Raw genomic sequence first — 20182 nt, forward strand, 5'->3', positions numbered from 1 at the left:
AAGCTAATTTCCTTTCCTGTGTTCATTTGATTAGTGTAGGGTACAGAATTCTACTCACAGCCATAGACTCTGAAGACTAAGTAGTCTCAGGGTCTTCCACTTTGTCCTTGCTTTCCAACATGGAGTTCAAATTGAGTCATTTCTCCCCTTTTTTTCTAACAGACCACAGGTGCAAACACAAGGCCTGAGGGCCGAATCCCACCCTTCACCTTGTTTTATCTGGCCCGGCACCTCGTTTCTACCCGGCGGCAGCGCTGAGCTCCTTGCCCCTAGTTAAGGAGCAGTTACATTTACACAGTCCTAAAATTACATTCAGGCCCTTTGAAGGCAACCATGAGGCTGATGTGGCCCCCGGTGAAAATGAGTTTGACACCCCTATAATAGACCATCTCCAAATTTTCTTTCTTTCATGAATTCACTGAGATTCGAATACCCAGGTCCAAAACCAGCTACATGCTTCATTTTGGGGGTATAAATGTACATACATGATGTGCCAATATAAATACAGATAGATATGAGGGAGAACCGAAATGTATGGAAAAGACATTTTAAAAATAAAACATTACGGGTCATATATTCCGAAAATAAATGGTGTTCATAAATATTTCATTCCTAACATTAGCATCACGTTTTATTTTAGACCTTACTGATATCGACTCATGTGCTTATATTTTAGTAACAACTAAGAGTATACTATCTCGAGATAGGAGTCATCTCACTTGTATCCTAGGATCCTACTTGACGAGTGAGCAAGCTAAGGAGCTGGCATTTGAAAGCCTTTTCACATTAAAATATGCCCACGTTGGGCCGGCAGAGTCAAAGCAGAGCAGACACCCGTCAGGAAAGAGAACCCACGGGGGACGTCTCACGCTCGTGGGAAGGCAGACGCGGAGCGTGACGATGCCGGCAGACCCTTACCTGACGTCCGCACACGTTATGCAGGTGATGTTTCGGCTGTTCGTCGTGATCAGGTTCAAAGCTACGGATGTTTCCTTGTCAGAGGTTGGGTGTGCTCCGCATTTGAAGAAAAACTCCTGCAAGAAGCAGACATACAATCAACAATATACACTGCACCCGGGCATTTCCCCAGTCTAAACGTTTCCATGGAAAACAATCTCTCTGGGCAAGAGAAGAGGTCTTGCTGGGCATGGGTTAGACATAAATAGCAGCAGATCTTCCCGGGGAGACTAATGACTTTGTGCAGCAGTCACGGGCCCCCTTGTAGGAGGGTCAGGGGGTTGGCTGGCCTCCCTTCCTTTTGCTCTTTGAGCTGTGGAGCCAGGGACACTGTGGGCCCCTGGTGCCAAGATGCCTCTGGGTGATAAGTGAGTCTAGCAGAAGGGCCCCCAGTGGACGCAGGAGGAAGCCTGAAACAGCCCCTCGCAAATGAGAACAGGGAGCCCCTGAGCCAGGAAATGATTGGCCCAAAGTCAAGCTACCCCAGCTGAAGCCAGGAAGTGACCGAGGCTCTCCAAAGGGACCCCAATGCTATTTTTAACAGCGTCTCTACACCGTCGTCCAGTTAGCAGTGAGGATGTAGGGCAGTAAGGAAACGAGGGATGGCCACTCCCAGAAAGCACGCTGGTTCGTGCCGACTACCGACAGCACGGCGGACCAGCCGCAGCCTCCTTGAGAGCCCACCGGGTTTCTGTCTTCACATCCCAGAATTCCCTGGGAGACGGGCCCCACCCCCACCCGGGCAGCTGGGGTGCTGCGACCTGCCCCTCTGGCCTTGTCACTGCATTTCCCCAGGCTTGCTCTGCATACACGTGTTTGTTTTAGGTTTTCACGTAAGTCACATTCTTTGGATGGACAACATCCTCTCTTCTCAACCAAAAGTTTCTTTTTACAAGTTTTTCTTTTGCTCTTTCTATGTTTGTTCACAGAGGTGTTGGGCCAGGAATTGCCCTGCTTCTTGTCAGTCTCTGCATCTTCCACGATGATAACACCCATCAGCTGAATGTTCTGTGTTGACAAAAACTCTAGGCAAACAGATCACAGGCTGATGCGAAAACACTTGTGCCCCCTTCTCTCTCCTCAGCTCCACTGGCGAATAGCCACTCGGAAACTTTCCCTTTAACCACAGGACTTGGCATCAACAAACTTTCATTAAAACTCCAGAGGGTCACTGTTTCCTGCGTTGGGGGCCACACGTTCTTAGTCGCATTCTCAACTCTGCACTGTAGCTAGAAGTAGCCGTGGGCAACTTGCAGATGAACGGATGCAGCTGCGCACCAAGACAATTTTATAAATTCCACGTGTGGAAACTGGGCCTGGCCTGCAGGCTCCAGATCGTCTGCCCCTACGGCAGACCCTGAGATATGTGTGGAAGGTCTTATTCATGTTTCCATCCTGACGGGGGCTGGCATAGGGCGGGCATTAGATTTATTTCTTACATGAAAAACCTATAGATTTCTCTCTTAAATGCTACCGGTGTCCTTTTATGCATTTGACGGCACCTCTCTTGATTCGTTCTTCCCCTACTTTAATCAAACTAACCTGAGCTACGGTGAGCAACACCTGTGAGCCTCAAACCCCAGTGCACCTCAGAAACACCTGGGGTGGAGTGGGGGGTTACCAGGCGTGACTGGGCCCTGCTCCAGGTTTTCGAACCGCGTTCTGACGCAGGGCCAGGGTTCACATTTCTGACAGTTGCCCGGTGATGCTCTTACAGCCGCTCTGGGGGGCGCCCCTTCGAGAACCGCTGACTTACACCACCAGCAGCGCTGAAGGGAGCACCTCTGCCGCCTCTGTCAGGAGACCACAGCTGCAGCTGACCTCACTCACCACACCTGAGAAGGGCACCGGGTCCCGGGTAACGAGTGTTCCTCCCCGCACATCGGTAGTGTGCCGTTCAACAGAGAAGTGCCCCGAAGCCCCGGCCGTTCGTAACTGCGCGTGTCTTACCAATACCAGACGGCAGAGCCAGCCAGCCCCTGTCCTCCCGGGGGTCGCGGCATGGTTGCTGAGCTCCCACTGCCGTCCTGAGGACGTGCCGACGGGTGGGCAGTGTGTTCGATGGGTGGCTGTCGAGGGTGCCGGCGGAGTCCTGCCTCAGCCCCAGTCTTCTCCCGCAGCAGCACGCACCTCCTGCCGGTGGTGCTTTTTCCTTCTAAACGTGGACTGCTCCCCTTTTCACTCAGTCTTTTAAAATGCTACAAGTGCTTCAAGGGTGTGGAGGAAAAGCATTAAAGCAATTCCTGATGGCCGAAAGAAGTGTGGAGGCCTCGACCGGCCCTGAGGCACACGGAGCTGTCTGCGGCTGCTTTTTGCCGACATGAAAAAAACCCTCACTCACAGCACAAAGTGATTCCTCCAAAGTAGCTGAGTTGGCTGGACTCTGGAGAAGGTCTTTCATACACAGATAAATAGACAGTATTTATTTTTTTTTCTTAGCTTGCAGAAAGATACTGGTAGACATTCGGCTAACAAATCACAAAGTGCTTGAACAACAGATAAAATTCAGCCAGATAAAAACCCAAGTCCTTTATGGCGGGGGCGGGGGTGGGGGCAGAGGGATGGGAGAGTGTTTGCCGATTATGGTAAAGAAGTTACTGATATACAGAATTTTCCAGTAATTCATATGATGTGATATAATCCACACAGAAATTGCTAACCCTGTATAGTAAATACATAACATCTCATCAGTGAATTTCAGCAATATAGCCAGCAGTTTTTCGATGAAAGGGGCTTTTCTGTAGTATTGGCGTAACTGGCAAGAACTGAGGAGGGTCCGAGATTTCACCCAGCTGGCAGACGAGCAGGTTAGGCTGCCACAGGCTCGTGGGTGCTGGCCCCAGACACGAGACCCCTGGGTCACAGACAAAGGCAGAGAGAAGTGTGGGCATCATGACTGTGTTGAAAAGACTGTCGAGAACAGGGGTTGCCGGGAGATCTCTCAGGGTGTGCAGGAGTAGTCCCAACGGAATTACAGTAACAGCTTCTCCTACAGACTGTTTAGCACGGGGTCTGTCATCTCCTGTCCCACACAGCCTGTGGACAAGGGTTTCCAAAGCCTCCCTGACATTTCCAGTCTGCATGCGGAGCGCCCGAGCCGCAGAGTCAAGCTGAGCAGAAGGAAGAGCGTGTTTCAACAGCTCTGCCTCGGGTACCTCCGCTTCCTCACACAGGGCTGTCCTCTTCCCACGGCGGCGTGGTTCTCTCGGGGGCCTGTGAGTTCTGCCTCTCCGTACTTTCTTTCTCTGAACTGTTCAGATTTAAAAAAATCAAGGAAGCCACAGCCAACCGCCCCCCTTCCCCTGCTCTTGTCCTTGATATCACAGTGAGATCCAGTCATCAGGGGGCCTGACACCGTTGGGTCCCCGCAGGAGGCCCAGGGACCTCTGACAGGGGCTTGGCCTCAGGGCCAGGCTGCAGAGACGACATTCCACTCCGTCCAGTGGGTGCCAGGGTTGGACCAGCAAAGCCACTTTCAAGACACCATGGTTGTACCCCGCCCCCACCCTGTGGGAGCAGCAAGGGAACGTTCTCGTTCACCAGGGAGGGCAGGGAGGACAGAGTCTCAAAGGGCCCCCCTCCCCACCCCTTACAAACGCCAGCCCACAGATACAGCCGCCGCCACAACGAGGTGAAGCTGCCCAGGCCCCATTAAGTCAAATGAATCCCTCCATCCAACCGGTAGTTCCCACTGGCTGGCTCACCTCATTTGGACCCATAGCTTCAATTCTGGGAAACTTTATTTAGTCATTGAGCCAAAATCTATGACAGTAATTGGCTAGTTTTAGTTTTTTAATGATAGTCTATTTCAAGAAATGAAAAAAAAAAAGCCCCAGAATAAGACCTTAACCATGTGCTTGGCTTTCTAATGTGACCCCGATAAATGCTACATGATGTTTCCACCTTAGCAGTACTGGACAGGACATCTGAAGTCCAACAGGACTGTGGTCTTTGAGTTCACAGCCACGTGCTCACGTTTTCACTGCTTCTGCGGACGAGGCTGGTCCGCCCCCGCCCTCACTGGGTTCTGAGCTTTGGTCACAACGCGCCTGTCCCGCCAGCATCGACCGCAGAAATCCAGCCCTCATGGAACCAGACCCTCCAAATCACAGGAGACCAGGCGGACACCTGGGAACATTCCAGTTCAACGCAGGTGGCATTCCCGGAAGCCACCCTCTCTCTCCTCACCCCGCCCTGCCGCCTGCCTCATGGCTCCTTGCCAGCGTCTCCTACCAGCAAGGGGAAGAATACGAACAAGTATGGAAACAAAAATACAAACCAGCCCCATGGGAAAATTAGATAAACAGAACAATCCAGTTGTATAAAACCTTAGAGGATCAGAAGCTAACGTGTGAACTCCAACCACAGACGGTTGTGTCCCAGATGAGGCAAGAAGACTCACAGCTGCCTTCTGGAGGCCCCGCCCGTCCCAAGGGCCACCCAGGCCCACAGCCTGCTGCCTGGCCATGAGCCCCGGCTCTTCACTCCTGGCCTTCCCACAGCGGCACTCTGCTCCCGTTCACTAAACAACTTGATGTTTGCCAAGTATGAAATTGCGTCCATCTTTATAAAGTTAAATTCCATGTCAGTCTTCAAATCCTTCCTCATCCTAACACCGAAGGACACGTGCCTTCCTCCCGGTAAACTGAAGGGGACACACCGTTTTCACTAGAAGGCTGCTGTCTGGTCTCTGGTTTGTACGGCAAGAGTAACTGGCCACGGGCAGGAGCCAGGGGTGACGTAAGGAAATGGTCCCGCCAGGTGGCTTGGCCCAGGGGATTTAATGCTGGGGCCTGGTTGCAATGGTGGCAGAAACCCAGCAAGACCAAATGGGGACAGGAAGCCACACCGAGATCAGCAGGATTAGGGGTGCTAATCCCTGGGGTGGGGAGACGGAGAGGAGGTGACACCGCCCCTGCTTAGAGGCTGGGCTGATGGGTGGGTCCCCGGGGATGGGTGGGACACAGTCACTGCTGGAGATGCCTGACAGAAAGGGGGAAACACCCTGGCTGTGCCTCCTCTCCGCCCTCACATCTCCCCCAGCCCCCCAGCCTGAAGCAAGGGGCGGGGGGTTCAGGAGCTGGTATTTGCTGTGGGTGCGTGGGCACCCGACAAGCCCAGCAGAGCAGGGAAGAGCGGGTGCGTCTGAAAGCCACCAGCAGGTGACAGGCACGCCACTAGGAGGCCAAGTCTCTGAAAAGCCAGAATTCTTCAACTGTCACTCTTTCTTGGTGGTCCATTCTAATTAGCTTCTAGAAAAGCAAAAACCCAAACACACACACACACACACACATATTTTCAGATATGATTCTTGAAACTGTATTAAATAAAAATACATAAATATGCACCCTGTGTATTGAGTTTAAACTCAAACCTGTCAAAAAATTACCCACCCACGTTTTCAAATAAGATGAACAGAGGCCCCTGTCACCGTTTATGAGAAAACAAGCAATAGGCACCGTAAGTCTCTGTCAGAAGGGTTGAGAGTGGCTACGGTACGACAGACGGCCTGTCACCGAGAGTCAGCCCAGTGCCTTTCCCAGCCTAGCGGTCCTGTCAGCAGCTAATGAAGCAGAGAGACAGATGCGCAGCTCCTCCCCCCCGGACGCGCGGGCCCTAACGGTTCCTGTGTGGCTGGAAGCAGGTTCTATTATTATTATTATTATTATTGAAGTTGTCAGGGTGACATTGGCTGATGAAATGACATATACAAGTTTCTCTTGTAAGAAGCAATTGTTAGTTTTGCCTTACTATCCGTTCAGAAGTTTCAGTATCGATGTTCGTACTATAATTTAATTTCCTCCGAAGCGCGGCACATAAAGGACAATTTCCACGCTCTCTGCCTGGTGGAGAAGGGAGGCCGACAGGTGAGCCCTGCCCAGGCCTGACCACCTGGTGATGTAATACCTGATGAAAATGAAAATGAAATTGAACAATACAAAAGATGCTGGAAACAGTTTGAATTTGTTTCTCTAAATTTGGTGTTAAATTTCATTCATGGCGAAACATGCATGAACTGACATGACGTTATTTCTACTCTGTATTTGTCCAACCGAGTGTGGCTGCTCATACTTGTCACTGCGAAATTACTGTATTTAAAGGAGATGATGGGGTGCAGGCCCTCCCGGAGACGCTTCACAGCTACAACATATGAACTGCATGATCTTTCTAAAATCTAAGAAACTTACAAATTTACACCCCTTTGGTCCCCAAGAGAGTACATTCCAGTCATGCCTGGGGATGTAACTTCCCCCCATCCCTGATACAACAGCAGATACACATGTGATGTTATCGGCCTAGGATGTAAGTGGGCACGTCTTCTCTTTCATTTTTGTAGCCTAGCCAGGCTCCAAAAGACTATATATATATATATATATATATTTTAATTTAAAGAGAGGGAAAGAGACATCAATGTGTGGTTGCCTCTCACACGCCTCCTACTGGGGACCTGGCCCACAACACAGGCATGTGCCCTGACCAGGAATTGAACCAGCGACCCTTCGGTCCAAAGGCCGGCACTCAATCCACTGAGCCACACCAGCCAGGGCTAAAAGACAATATTCGTTATCCAAACTGTTTTTATTCCCCTCAGAAGCTAAAGGTCCCACACGCGCTCATGATGTGTGAGTGTGAAAGAGCAGCCACACCATTGGCTTCACGTCCAGTTTCATGTTCAGGCGAAGCTTTCCAGCTTCAGTTCTCACATCAATAAAACAAGATGTTAAACTATGTTGTTGTTGCCACAATGTTTCCCATTGTGATCTCCCACGAGTTACGAGAGCTGGCCCCCGGGAGAGAACACACACACGGGTATCTGCTCCCTGGTCCTGATTTGCAGGAGATGGAGGAGGAGGAGTCATAGTTTTGTAAATTTATGTGACTCACGATCCCGAGATGAATTCTGTCCTCAGCACTTTTAGACAATGTCTAGAAGGTGGCGATTATTTCACGTTTCTTTCTAAACTGCAAGCTAGTTATTCTAAACGAACGGTAAACATGTAGAAGAACTATTTAATTGTGACGTTTTCCTGAGCGAGGCCCCCACAGCCTCTGCAGCACCACTCTCTGCCCACGGCCTGCCCTGTCCTGCCTTGAAGAACCTGTTCCCGCTGCCCTGGAGGCTGTGTTCCCAGTGGCCTTGGGTTCCTGGTGCATGGCATCCCCCTGGGCTGACTCCTCCTCCACCCTCACCCCTCATCCTGCCTTTCCTACACCCTGGTGTCCTTCAGGTCTCAGCGCCCAGGGCAGCTGCCCTGGGAGCCGTCCTGAGTCCCTAGGTGGCGGGCAGAGGTGTTTGCCAGTCACTGTTTTTTCTACCCTTCTGTCTGCTGAGCACCTCCCAAGCCCGGGGTTTGTGGTACTGACACCCCTGCGTGTCCAGGGGACACACCAGAGGGCAAATGATGTCAGGGTACTTCCTGCCGGCACCCAGCCCAGGCCTGGGACAGAGCACAGGTCCAGGTGGTGGAAAGGACAGGCTGTCTCAGTGAATCGGAAGAGGAAGACGGGAAAGTGCAGAAGGCCACTCTCGGGTGTGGGACATGCTCTGGGGGGTGGCCGGACAGGACACTCGGAGCCGCGGCCTTTTGCATTTCTGGGGACTCCGTGTGCTTTCCGCTGTCTTTGGCTCATCCACACCTCCTTCCACTTTTATTGCTGCTGCTATTCCTGTGGCAGAATCTCCTGTGCTGCTGGTGCCGGAAACAGCCCCACTCCCGGGACTGAGTGCGACAGAACAATACTGTCACTTCCTTCTGGCAGCCAGAGGTTGAGAGAGGCGCCTGCTGTGACTTCAAAGCGCTCAGTCTCGGCTGGGAAAGTGCAGGAGAAATGTAGCTGTTGGCAGCAATAACTCACACACGATGATGTAACTTGATTTTGACTACAAGCAAAGAGAAATATTGAATAATAAAAAAAAAATCTGAGCTTTAAAACATTTTAAATGACTTTAGATGTGGAATCTCAACTTTTTCCCTCAAAAGTCCTTGTTTGTTTGGCACGTAGAATTTAAAGCCTCTTTTAGTTCTGTTTTCTTTACTGCAGGCATCCTACGGGGCCATAAACACTCCACTCCACTCATGGACAAGAGTGGGGGAGGGAAAGCTCTTCACATATTGGACTTTAATAGTGTCTACTAGGCTGCATTTATTTTGTTTCCTCATTAGAAAAAGAAGGAAATAAAGTATAATTTGTAAATTTACCTCTAAACTCTATAATATGGCAAAACTACGATGAATAAAACTACTAAATAAATGTGACAGAGTGTTTTTCTTATTGACACTTAATTTTTTAGGGTAGTTTCAGGTTCGCAGAAACACTGCGACGAAGGCACAGAGAATCCTCACGTTCCCACCTCCCACCCCCCAAGCATAGCCTCCTGCATCATCACCATCCCCCCTCCCAGGGTGGGGAATTGTTTCATCAGTGAACCTCCGCTGGCACATCGTCACTGCCCCAAGTCCGTCGCTCACATTAGGGTTCACTCCCGGTGCTGTACATTCCACAGCTTGGGAGAAACATATAGTGACCTGCACCCGTCACTATGACCTCACGCTGTATTTCCATTGCCCTACAAACCCTCTGCATTCCAACAAGTCACCCTCCCCATGCCCCGACCCTCGATCCGCCGCTGTCTCCATAGCTTTGCCTTTTCCAAAACGTCATATCGTTGGAACCAAACAGTATGCAGCCTTCTCACATGGGTTTCTTTTACCAGGCAATGCTCCTCTCCGGCTCTTCCGTGCCTTATCATGGGATAGTGGCTCATTCCTTTCTAGCACTGGATAACAGTCGGTCACTATCTGGATGTACCATAGTGTATTTGATTCATTCGCCTACTGAAGGACATTTTGATTGCGTCCAACCTTGGAAATTATGAATAAAGCTTTTAAAAACATTCACGTGTAGTGTTTTTGTGTAAACATAACTTTTCAGCTCCTTCGGGTAAATTCCAAGGAGGGCAACTGTTTCATGATATGTCAGAGTGTTTTCACTTGGTTAAGAAATCATCAAATCCGCATTCAGAGTGGCCCTACTGTTCCGCGTGCCCACCGGCAATGTCGGAGTGCTCGTTGCTTCAAACCCTCACCGGCGCTTGCTGCTGGGGCCTCCGTTTCGGCTGTTGTAGCGGGTATGGAGCAGTGTCTCATTGTTGTCTTAATTTTCATTTCCCTGATGACTCATGATGTGGAACATCTTTTCATCTGCTTATTTCCCCTGTGTGTGTGTGTGTGTGTGTTTGTTGAGGTGTTGTTAAGGTCTTTAGTTCATTTTTCTATTGAGTTGTTTTTTTTATTGTTGAGTATTAAGAGTTCTTTGTGTATTTTATCCTTTATCAGATGTGTTTTCTGCAAATATTTCTTCCACTCTGTGACTTGTCTTCTCATAATCTTGATGTTATCTTTTGTAAATCAAAAGTTTTTAATTTTAATACAGTTCTGCTTATCAATGGTTTCTTTCATGGGCTGTGCCTTTGGTCTTATATCTAGGTCACTGCCAAACCCAAGGCCGTCTAGGGTTTCTCCCATGTCACCTTCTAGGAGTCTTATGGTTTTGTGAGTTAGATGTAGGTCCATCATCCATTCTGAATTAATTTTGGGAAGGCTGTGAGGTCTATATCTAGACCTATTGTTATTATTAATATTAATATTATTTTGCACGTGGCTGTCCAGTTACTCCGGCATCATCTGTTGAAAGGACTAGCTTTGCCCCATTGTATTGCCTTTGCTCTGTTGTCAAAGATCAGTTGACAAAGATTATTTGTAGGTGTCTATTTCTGGCCTCTCTTTTCTCCCCCATTGGTCTGTTTACTCTTTGCCAGTTCTGCACTCTCTTAATTACTGTAGCTTTATAGTTAGTGGTGAAGTCCAGTGGCCGGGTAGTCTTTCAACTTTGTTCTTCCCTTCAAAATTGTCTTGGCTATTCTGAGTCTTTTTCTTCTCCACGTGAACTTTAGAATCACGTTGTCGATATCCATAAAATAAGTTGCTGGGATTTTGATTGGAATTGCATTGAATCTGTACATGAAATTGGAAAGGACTGACATGCTAACAATGCTGAGTCTTCCTGTCCATGAACATGGGGCATCTCTCCACGCACTTTCAGCTACCATAAATTTGATAAGGTCACATGTCAACAAAAAAGTAATGACAATCAGCTATGAATGGAAATGCTCACTGACACTTGCATTTTGTATGGCCGAATAAGAAAAGAAAGCAGAATGCGTATCGCCGATGTTTAAAACAATGACATTTATCTTTATTTCCAGATGACAGGACGTGTACCTAAGAAACCCAAGGGACTCAATTAAAAGTTACAAAGATTACTGAGAAAAATTTGCTAAGTGGTTGGATATAGAGTATATAGTAAAAAATTATTTTTCTTCACATTAGCAAAATCCACTTAGAAATGCAAACAGAACAGAAATCTCTTTCCTAATAATGACAAAAGCTATAAAGTGCTGATACATTGAGTCAACCAGGAAGGCAAAGGACCTTTTATAAGTATTTAAAAATAAAGACTTGGGTAAATGAGAGGCCAAATGTCCTGACCGGGAGGTTTATTCCCATTTAAACACTACTCCCGGATCTGAGCAAGAACGTACAAAAACATGAGACTGGACCACCAACTTACAACATACAACAAAATACACTCAAGATGGAAAAAAGACTTAAATGTAAGGTGTGACGTCATAAAAGTCCTAGAAGAGAACACAGGCAGGAAAATTTCAGGTATTCCACACAGCAGTATTTTCACCGATACATCCCCTAGGGCAAAGGATATAAAGGAAAGAATAAACAAATGGGACTGCATCAAATTAAAAAGCTTCTGCACAGATAAAGAAACATCAACAAAACGAAAAGGGAACTAACGATATGGGAAAACACATTTGTCAATGATACATTGGAAATACAGGGTTTGATCTCCAAAATACATAAAGAACTCACACGCCTCCACCCCAGGATGACAAACAATCCAATTAAAAAATGGGCAAAGGACCTGAACAGACACTTCTCCAAGGAAGTGTCTGTTCACAGGGGGCCCAGAGACACATGAAAAAAGATTCAACATCACTAGCCATCAGAGAGATGCAAATTAAAACCACAATGAGATACCACTTCACACTTGTGGGAATGGCCATCATAAATGAATTAACAAACAAGTGCTGATGAGGTTGTGGAGAAAAGAAAGCCCTAGGACACTGTTGGTGGGAATGCAGACTGGTGTAGCCACTGTGGAAAACAGTATGGAATTCCCTCAAAAAACTAAAAATGGAATTGCACCCTGAAATTCCACTAATGGGGTCAAACCCTAAGAATCCTGAAACACCAATTCAAAAGAACCTATGCACCTCAATGTTCACAGAAGTGTTATTTACAATACTAAGTGCTGGAAGCAGCCTAAGTGCCCATCAATGAGTGGATCAAAACCTGTGGTACATTCACATGATGGAATACTGAGCAGCAGAAAGAAGGAAGGAGCTCCTACCCTTTGCGACAGCATGGACGGAGCTGGAGAGCATTGTGCTCAGTGAAATAAGCCAGGCGGTGAGGGACAAACACCGTATGATCTCACCTGTAAGTAGAACCTAATCAACAAAACAAGCAAAAGCAAAACAGAACCAGAGGCATGGAAATAAAGAAGGAACTGGCAGTGACCAGAGGGGTGAGGGCAGTAATGGGGGAAAGAGGGGGAAGAGGCAAGTTAAGGAATATGAATAGAGGACTCACAGGCATGGACAATGGGGGCGGGATTGACCTTGGGAGTGGGGTGGGAGGCAGAGCAGGGGAGAGCAATGGGGAAAAAGGTGGGACACCTGTCATTGAACAACAACAAAAATAATAATAATAAAAAAGAAAAAGAAAAATATTTTAAAAATTAAAAAAATAAATAAGTACTACTCCCAGAATTTATTATAGTTTGGGGGCAAGTTATATTGGGAACCTAGATGGAATGTTTTGGGGGGAAAAGAGGAATATTGGATGCAAATATTTCAAAAAATCATATGAGAATTTATGAGACATTTTTGAATAATGAGTATGAGGGATAACACCCTAGCAGGTGGTGCAACTTATTATTATAAAGCCAAAGAAATATGATTCATGCAGAGAAATGCATGACTAGGCTAGAAGAACAGAGCCGGGAACCTGGAAATAGCTGTAAGAAGACATGGAACTGAACATATGGTAGAAATGGCATTTCCATTCAATGGGCCAAGGGTGGCTATTTAATAAATGGTGTGGGTACAAGTGAGTAGCCAAGAGTGGTTAGTTAAACGGTTGGTCAATGCTGCAGAAAAGAATTCCAGGTGAATCAAACATCTAAATATGCAAACAAACAAATATTTAACAAAGTATTATTACATGGGAAAAAAAAAGCTGTGGAAATTCATATAAATTCCAGTGGGTGTGGTGGGGAGACCTTCTTTTGAATGATAGAAACTGAGCAAGTCCCTCTTTATATACAGGAAAATGCTCTGCATTTTGAAAATTCCAGCAATGTAAACAGACAAAAATGTTTATATAACATATATGTGTAATATATATATATATATATATATACACACACACACACACACACATATAGCAACTCTCTGAAAAAGTGTATGCCAATTAGTTTACAAAATAGCAAACAATCCAATTCAATACCAGAGAATAGTAGAATGTAAGTCTAGAAACACAAAATGTAAAAGGTTAGTAACGTGAAGAAATGCTTATCTTGACGGGTGGTCAGGAAGGGCTAAGGGAGAGCAAGCACGCCCTGCCATTTTTCCATGTGACTTTACCGGAAATGAAGGATGCAGGGCTGGTGTGAGGGCAGCGTAGCTGAGAGCATTGTGTGAGAGGTGGAAAAGGTCTCAGCCTTGTGGCAAAATCATCAGAGCAGTTTGGCGAAACATTTTAAATGCATGTGCTGTTGAATAATGAGAGTGAGGGTAACGCCCCACCCGGTGTCGCACCTTATCCCAATTCTAAAGCTATGATAAGCCAAAGAAATACAGTCCTTTCAAAGATACATAGTAGACCAGTGGAACATGATATCCAGTTATTATGATGCACAAAATAAACAGTGCCAGTATGTAATGATTTATTTATGGGAATTTACTTCAGCATAGTTTATAGGACAAAAAAAATCCATTAAAAGTTGATTTTCTCATGTTGGCTGGTGTGGCTCAGTGGATTGCTGAGTGGGTGCTGGCTTGTGAACCAAAGGGTCGCCGGTTTGATTCCCAGGCAGGGCACATGCCTGGGTTGCAGGCCAGGTCCCCAGTAGGGGGCACTCGAGAGGCAACCACACACTGATGTTTGTCTCCCTGTCTTTCTCCCTTTCTTCCCATCTCTAAAAACAAAATAAATACAATCTTTTTAAAAAGTTGATTTTCTCAATATTTATGCAACTATTAAATTATGTTTTGTTTTTTTTTGAGGGTGTTTTATTTTTATTTATTTTTAATTTAATTTTTTTTGTATGCAGGAGGAGGGAGGAAAAAAAACCATTTGAACCAAAGGAAAAGGATCCATGGGAAATGAAACATGAAGAAAGTCACCCGAACCTGTCATCTTGCCATGGATCGTTCAATACTCACCCCCAGTGTGCTCCGATCCTCAAGTGCCCTGAGACTGTCTACACTGGTCAGTAAACACTGTGGTTTGGTTAAATCATGTTTGGTCTACAGATGGGTATTGATCTTAAAAGTTTTATAGAAACTTCTATTATATGAAAAAAGTTATGGTGAAATAAATATAGTATTATTACCATTTCAAGGAAAAAAAGAATTAAAACATTCATCCAAGTATACATGTTTTAAAATGAGTATTGCCCTGGCCAGGGAGCATTATCCTAATACACCAAGTTTGGGGGTTCAATCCCCAGTCGAGGCACATATAAGACTCAACCAGTGAATGTTTAAATGAGTCGAACAACAAATTGATGTCTCTCTCTCTCTCTCTCTCTCTTTCTTCCTTCTCTTTCTCTCTGAAATCAGTAAATAAAAGTCAAATGAGTACAGGAAAATTTATAGATGAATACACAAAAAGGGTTCATATTAATCATCTCAGGAGAATGAAAGTGAGAGGAAAGAAAAGACAATTTCCTTTTTCTGTATTTTTTGTTTGAGTCATTACACATGGTGTAATGCACTTTTTTAAAATAAAGCATTCGAAATGCAGGCAGCAGACACGGAAGGCACACAGCCCCAGTGCCGTGGGGTGGACGTGGGCCCGGGGGGAGTGCCCTGTAAAGGGGGGGAACTCACGGGGGAACAAGGCGGGAAGACCCCACTGGGGCAGCAGCCAGAAGCGAGACCAGCGAGCATGCTGCGTGCCCAGGTGGGCTTCACCTGAAAGAGTTAGAGGAGGCAGTGACGTGAGGTTACACAGCCCACCTGCAGGGCCCGGTGACAGGGCGAGCCCTGAAAGCAAACGCCTCCTGACCACCCGACCATCCCCGTCCCTCTGGAACCAGAGGCCGCCCTGCGCTGTGTTCAGCATGGTGCCACCGTGACAGGCTCCCCAGGTCCACGCTAGACAGTGTGGCTGCGTGACAGTTAGTATCGGTGAGTCACACCAAGGGTCTCCACGTGCTCTGTCAAGCCAGCCACGTGGACTTCACTTCAGACCACGTTTCCTTTCCTTTTGGTGGACTTGCCAAATGTGGCTGATGGGTCAAAAATAATGTTAGAACTGCTCGTGGTGCCCTAACTGAATATACTTATTTATGTCTTTATTTCATAATTTTTTGTCTTTATTTTCTCTGATGTGTAGCTCCTTTTAATAATCAAGTTTATATACAGGTACTTGATCCACTGGTAAGTAAAATTTAGGTAATTATATATATGAAGGATAGTGGATTCTTAGGAAATCTTTAAATTTGCTATGATTTTAAGAAAGTAACCTTAAAACATATTACTGTCTCACTACTTTTATGTTACGTAGCCAACAATACCATTCAGCATTAGATAGTATGTTGCAAGGGCACGTGGTTGGTAGGAAGAAACAACTTCCCCCCGGTTATCTTTTGCCCAGGGTGTCATGTCAAGTACTAGCCCAGCGGAGATGTTTATGGTTGGGTTGTAACATTTGCTGGGGGAAATAAAAGGTGTTTATAATGAACATGGAGAAGGCATCTGAACCACCTTGCTTCAGAAGAAAGTCAGGCTGGGAACAACCCCCCACAGGACGTGTCCCCTAATGTCGTGCTCCCATCGGCAGGGGGCTCAGCACCTGAATGACCCATAGATCTGGGAGACGCAGCCCACCCCCACTCACTGGAACAGGCGGCTCCGATGGGGGTGCTAGACCACACGCAGCAAACGCGTGCCCTGAGGGAGCTAATGAACCGAGATCCATGGGACTGGCACAGAGGGTCTCCCTCGTCGTGACGTAGCCGCTGCCCGCTGCTGCATAAATTAACTGCGCGGCGCCCTTCTCCTCATACACATAGATCTACGTGCTCAGTGAGTCTGTGACTTCTGCTGCTGGGGAAGCCCGGGAAAACAGGAATGCCATGTTCCTCGGGGGTGCATACTGCAACCTTCCACTGGGAACAGGAGGTGTAAGAACCAGGCGTCTGGGTTCCGTCTCTCTTGTCAGCTGTCAGGGGCCTGGCCTGGGCCATTCCGCCGAACCCACTACAAGTAACAACCTGTGTGTTCCGGGCAGCATCCCGGGGCCTTCCTGCGCGGGAACCCGATGCCGTGAACAGTGGTGTCTCTCCTGCCACCACCAGCCCGCTCGTCGGTCTACCTCACAGCACTGGGGTGCAAGACGGATGGGCGGCATTTCCATGAGCCTTCCCAAATCAGGGGGTCAGAGCGTCTCCTCGGAACGTACTGCGCTCTACCCGGCACCTACGGCTCCTTCCCCCGCTCGTGTGAATCTAGTTCCTTTTCAGAAAGCCAGCGATCACTTAGTCACGTCTTACTGAGTGGGGCACCTCTCCCGCAGTAAACCTCTGTAAGTCACCTCTGGCTGGACAGCACTGCCGGCACTTTCGGCCGCCAACATCCTCCCGATGTCCAACACCTGGTGCTCAGTGATGCATCATTATTCAGCGTGTTTCCTGTAAGCCCATCCGTGCAGCGACGGCCAGGTGCCAGCTCAGAGCCAGCCGGGCCGGGTCCTCAGACGCGGGTGTCAGGCAGCGACGAGCTCGCTGACCTGCAGGAGGCTGTGAAAGCCAGACAGGCGACGAGTTTCCCACGAGGCAGGGACGTGCAGACATGGCGAGCACTGCGGACTATGTCAAAATATAAACATTTCCAATACATGGCGATGACAAAGCCCTTAGCATATTATTTCATTTTACCTCTTCTTTATGAGGAGGTTTGGGATGCATGAGTTTTAACACTTAAGATTTAGTGAGAAAGTAATTCCGGTGAATTCACTATCTATAGCCTGTTGTCAGCCTCACGTTCTTGTACACACCTATTAACCGCACTGTTATAAGTCTTTATCTGTGCTATACTGTCTGCTGGAACTTTCTTCCTGTGCAATCCTGATAGGAAGACATTGCTAAATACATTGTAACCCCTTTCATAGAGTGTGCGTTAGCTATGCACACATGCGCATTAGCGACACCTAGGAACCGCCACACACGCTTGAACACAAGTAAACGTTTGCACGCTGGGTCGCATTCCCGGGTCTGTCTGCCAGCCGAGCAGACACCACACCGTGAGGCCCCGGCGCGGTGCCGAGCTGCCCGGGACCCAGGCCAGTTTCCCCGGTCACAGCCTTGTGCTCTGGCACCAGGTCTCCTTAGTCCCCTCCTGCTGGGACTGCAGCACTTAAAAAATATTTATTCACACATTAAACGAGAAGAAATCTAAATGAATTTTCTGGCCTCCACCGAGTCTCCACAGAATAAGATAGTGCATAAGAAGTCCTGCCATAAATACTTGCAGTGTGAATTTGTCACAGGGTCCATTTCCAGCCGATCCCTGCCCCCCGCCCCCCAAATGCCTCAATATGAGTGAGGTCTTCAGGGAAATCAATCTGTGGATGTAAGTGATTTATGGCGTCAGTTTATGTTTCCAGAGAAGACTAGTGTGAATTGAATATGTGTGTTTGGTAATTTTCGTCACAACACCATAATCATTTCTGGGTCCTTCGAGAATGAAAAACATTCTATTTTATTTTGAGCTCTTGACACATAAATGTGTTTGATGACCAGCTGGGCAGATTCTCAGTAGACTTAGGGGCAGGGGGAGGGTCCCCACACCCTCGGCACAGAATGACCCATAGCCTGCCGCCTTCACAACAGATTTCCCCACCCGCAGACACCCCTCTGCCCCTGTTGGGAGCATTGCTGTGCGGGCTCCCGGGACTCGGAAGGGACAGAGTCAGCAAGTGCCTGTGGAAGGACCCCACCGGCACAGGTGTGATGTTGGCCAATACCCCAGTGGGCACGTCTCTGCATTGATGTCAGGATGTGAAGCCACTTGTGCCCATCTGTCCACAGAGCTGCATCGGCGATGGCGGGGCATGCGTGTTTTTTAGAAACAGATTTTGGCTTTGCCTGAAGAGCAATGTTGCTACTAGTCACTGCTCTTCTCTAAATGCGGGGCTCTGCCTACAGAGAGGGGTCATCGGTCTGAGGGCAGCACAGAGGTCGTGTTCGATGACATGAAGGAATAAGAGGCTCACGGAAATTAACCTGTCTTACGTGACAAGGCCATGAGGTTCATTCTTACACGGTAACAATTTAGAGAAAATGTTCTATCATCATCGTCATCACCACCACCACCACCATCATCTTCATCATCAATCACAAGCATAACAGCACACACGTTTTAGGCAAGAAATCAAAGCAATTAAAAACCCCAAACCGTACCATCTCAGAGAACAATTCTATGGCATGACACAGGTTTCTTGAGTTAGGGAGAGGTGGTGTTCTGAGAATATATTTCAAAATAAAAACTGATAATGAAAGAACATGCTTAATGGGCAAGAGTTTCTTAGTCTCCAGGAAGTCTAAAATTAATAGGTACCACCTAAACCTTTGGCAGAGTCATCAATTAAGTTTTATAGCAGAGCTGAGTAAGAAATAAATCAACAAAATATTAGTAATCCATCTGCGCATCACACAGAGTTTGGCAGACAACACTATTATCTTAATGCTATGATGTTGGGAGGAAAAGTAAGTAAGAAAAATGGCTCAGCATCTCCCAAAGGCCGGCATATGGCTCCAAATCAATTTAAATTGATAGCTATCCTGGGCTATCTGTAATAACCTCATTTCACAAACACTAAATTTTGAATACCTTTTTAAAAAACCAGAATCGACATACATTCAAACAACCAGGTGCCCTATTTACATGCCATTCTGCTCTAGCTGAATGGAAGACTTCCATAAACAAGCCAAGTTTGAAAATTATAGCTGTCGATATATCTTTAGACGTCACCCGGGGAGTATTTATACGAATCCTCACACTTCAGCAAGTCACTATAAAAAGTGAAGTTCAACTGAAAAAATTACCAAGGGAAATGAGGCATAACTAAACTGTCTAAGACTAAAACACTGCATTTCTTTTGGCAATTTTAAGGGAGGAGGAAAAGAGGACTCCAAAGGTTTCCATGAAAATCCCTGTAAATTCCAAGAGCTGGTAACAAGTTGAGAAACAAGAGACAGAGGCATATATTTGTTTCAGAAAATTCTGCATAACATTTAGGGTGGGTTTTATACAATCACCTCCCATCAAATAGGATGGAAGCTGGCATGTGACACCCAGATAGAAGCTGGAGTGAGTAGGGCTGTCACGGTCACACTCAGTAACTTCCATCAGTCATCCCTGCACTGGGAATGGGACACCAAAGGGAACACATCCCAATTAAAAATAAAAGGAAATAGGCAGTAAGAACAGGAAAATGAATTCAAAGAACTTGTCACTGGAAAAAAGGTACTATGGCCCTCCCTCCCTCCCTGGAATAACCTCGTTGGCTTTCTAAATAAATGTCATCTACCTGCCTGGCAGTACATGAAGGACATCATATCAGCAAAGGTGAAGGTCTGACTACAGTAGAGGAAGGGCTGACTATGACCTTTGAGCATCAGAAGATGCCCTTGACATAGTTCTGTGGGTTCAGGAACAGAGTAAACTGTACACGAAAGATCTTTACAAAGAGGTGAAATGCTACCATGCCGAGAGGCAGACCTGGAGGCCGCATAGAAACTGGGGGGTGAAAGCTCGCCCCCAGGACTCTGTGAGGGAATGATCACATTCCATAAG

General features: G+C 47.1%; 1 protein-coding gene across 3 annotated transcripts in view; it reads right to left on the reverse strand.

Moving 5' to 3' along the window:
- PRKN (parkin RBR E3 ubiquitin protein ligase) overlaps positions 1-20182 on the reverse strand; it is an 889581-nt gene that overhangs the window by 408666 nt on the left and 460733 nt on the right. For all 3 annotated transcript variants that reach the window (XM_053913792.1, XM_071219677.1, XM_045188965.2), the window contains one exon: positions 919-1034. In XM_053913792.1, the coding sequence (XP_053769767.1) occupies positions 919-1034 (116 nt within the window). The remainder of the gene's footprint in view (positions 1-918; positions 1035-20182) is intronic.

The sequence above is a fragment of the Desmodus rotundus genome, chromosome 11, assembly GCF_022682495.2.
Source record: "Desmodus rotundus isolate HL8 chromosome 11, HLdesRot8A.1, whole genome shotgun sequence".
Taxonomy (NCBI): domain Eukaryota; kingdom Metazoa; phylum Chordata; class Mammalia; order Chiroptera; family Phyllostomidae; genus Desmodus; species Desmodus rotundus.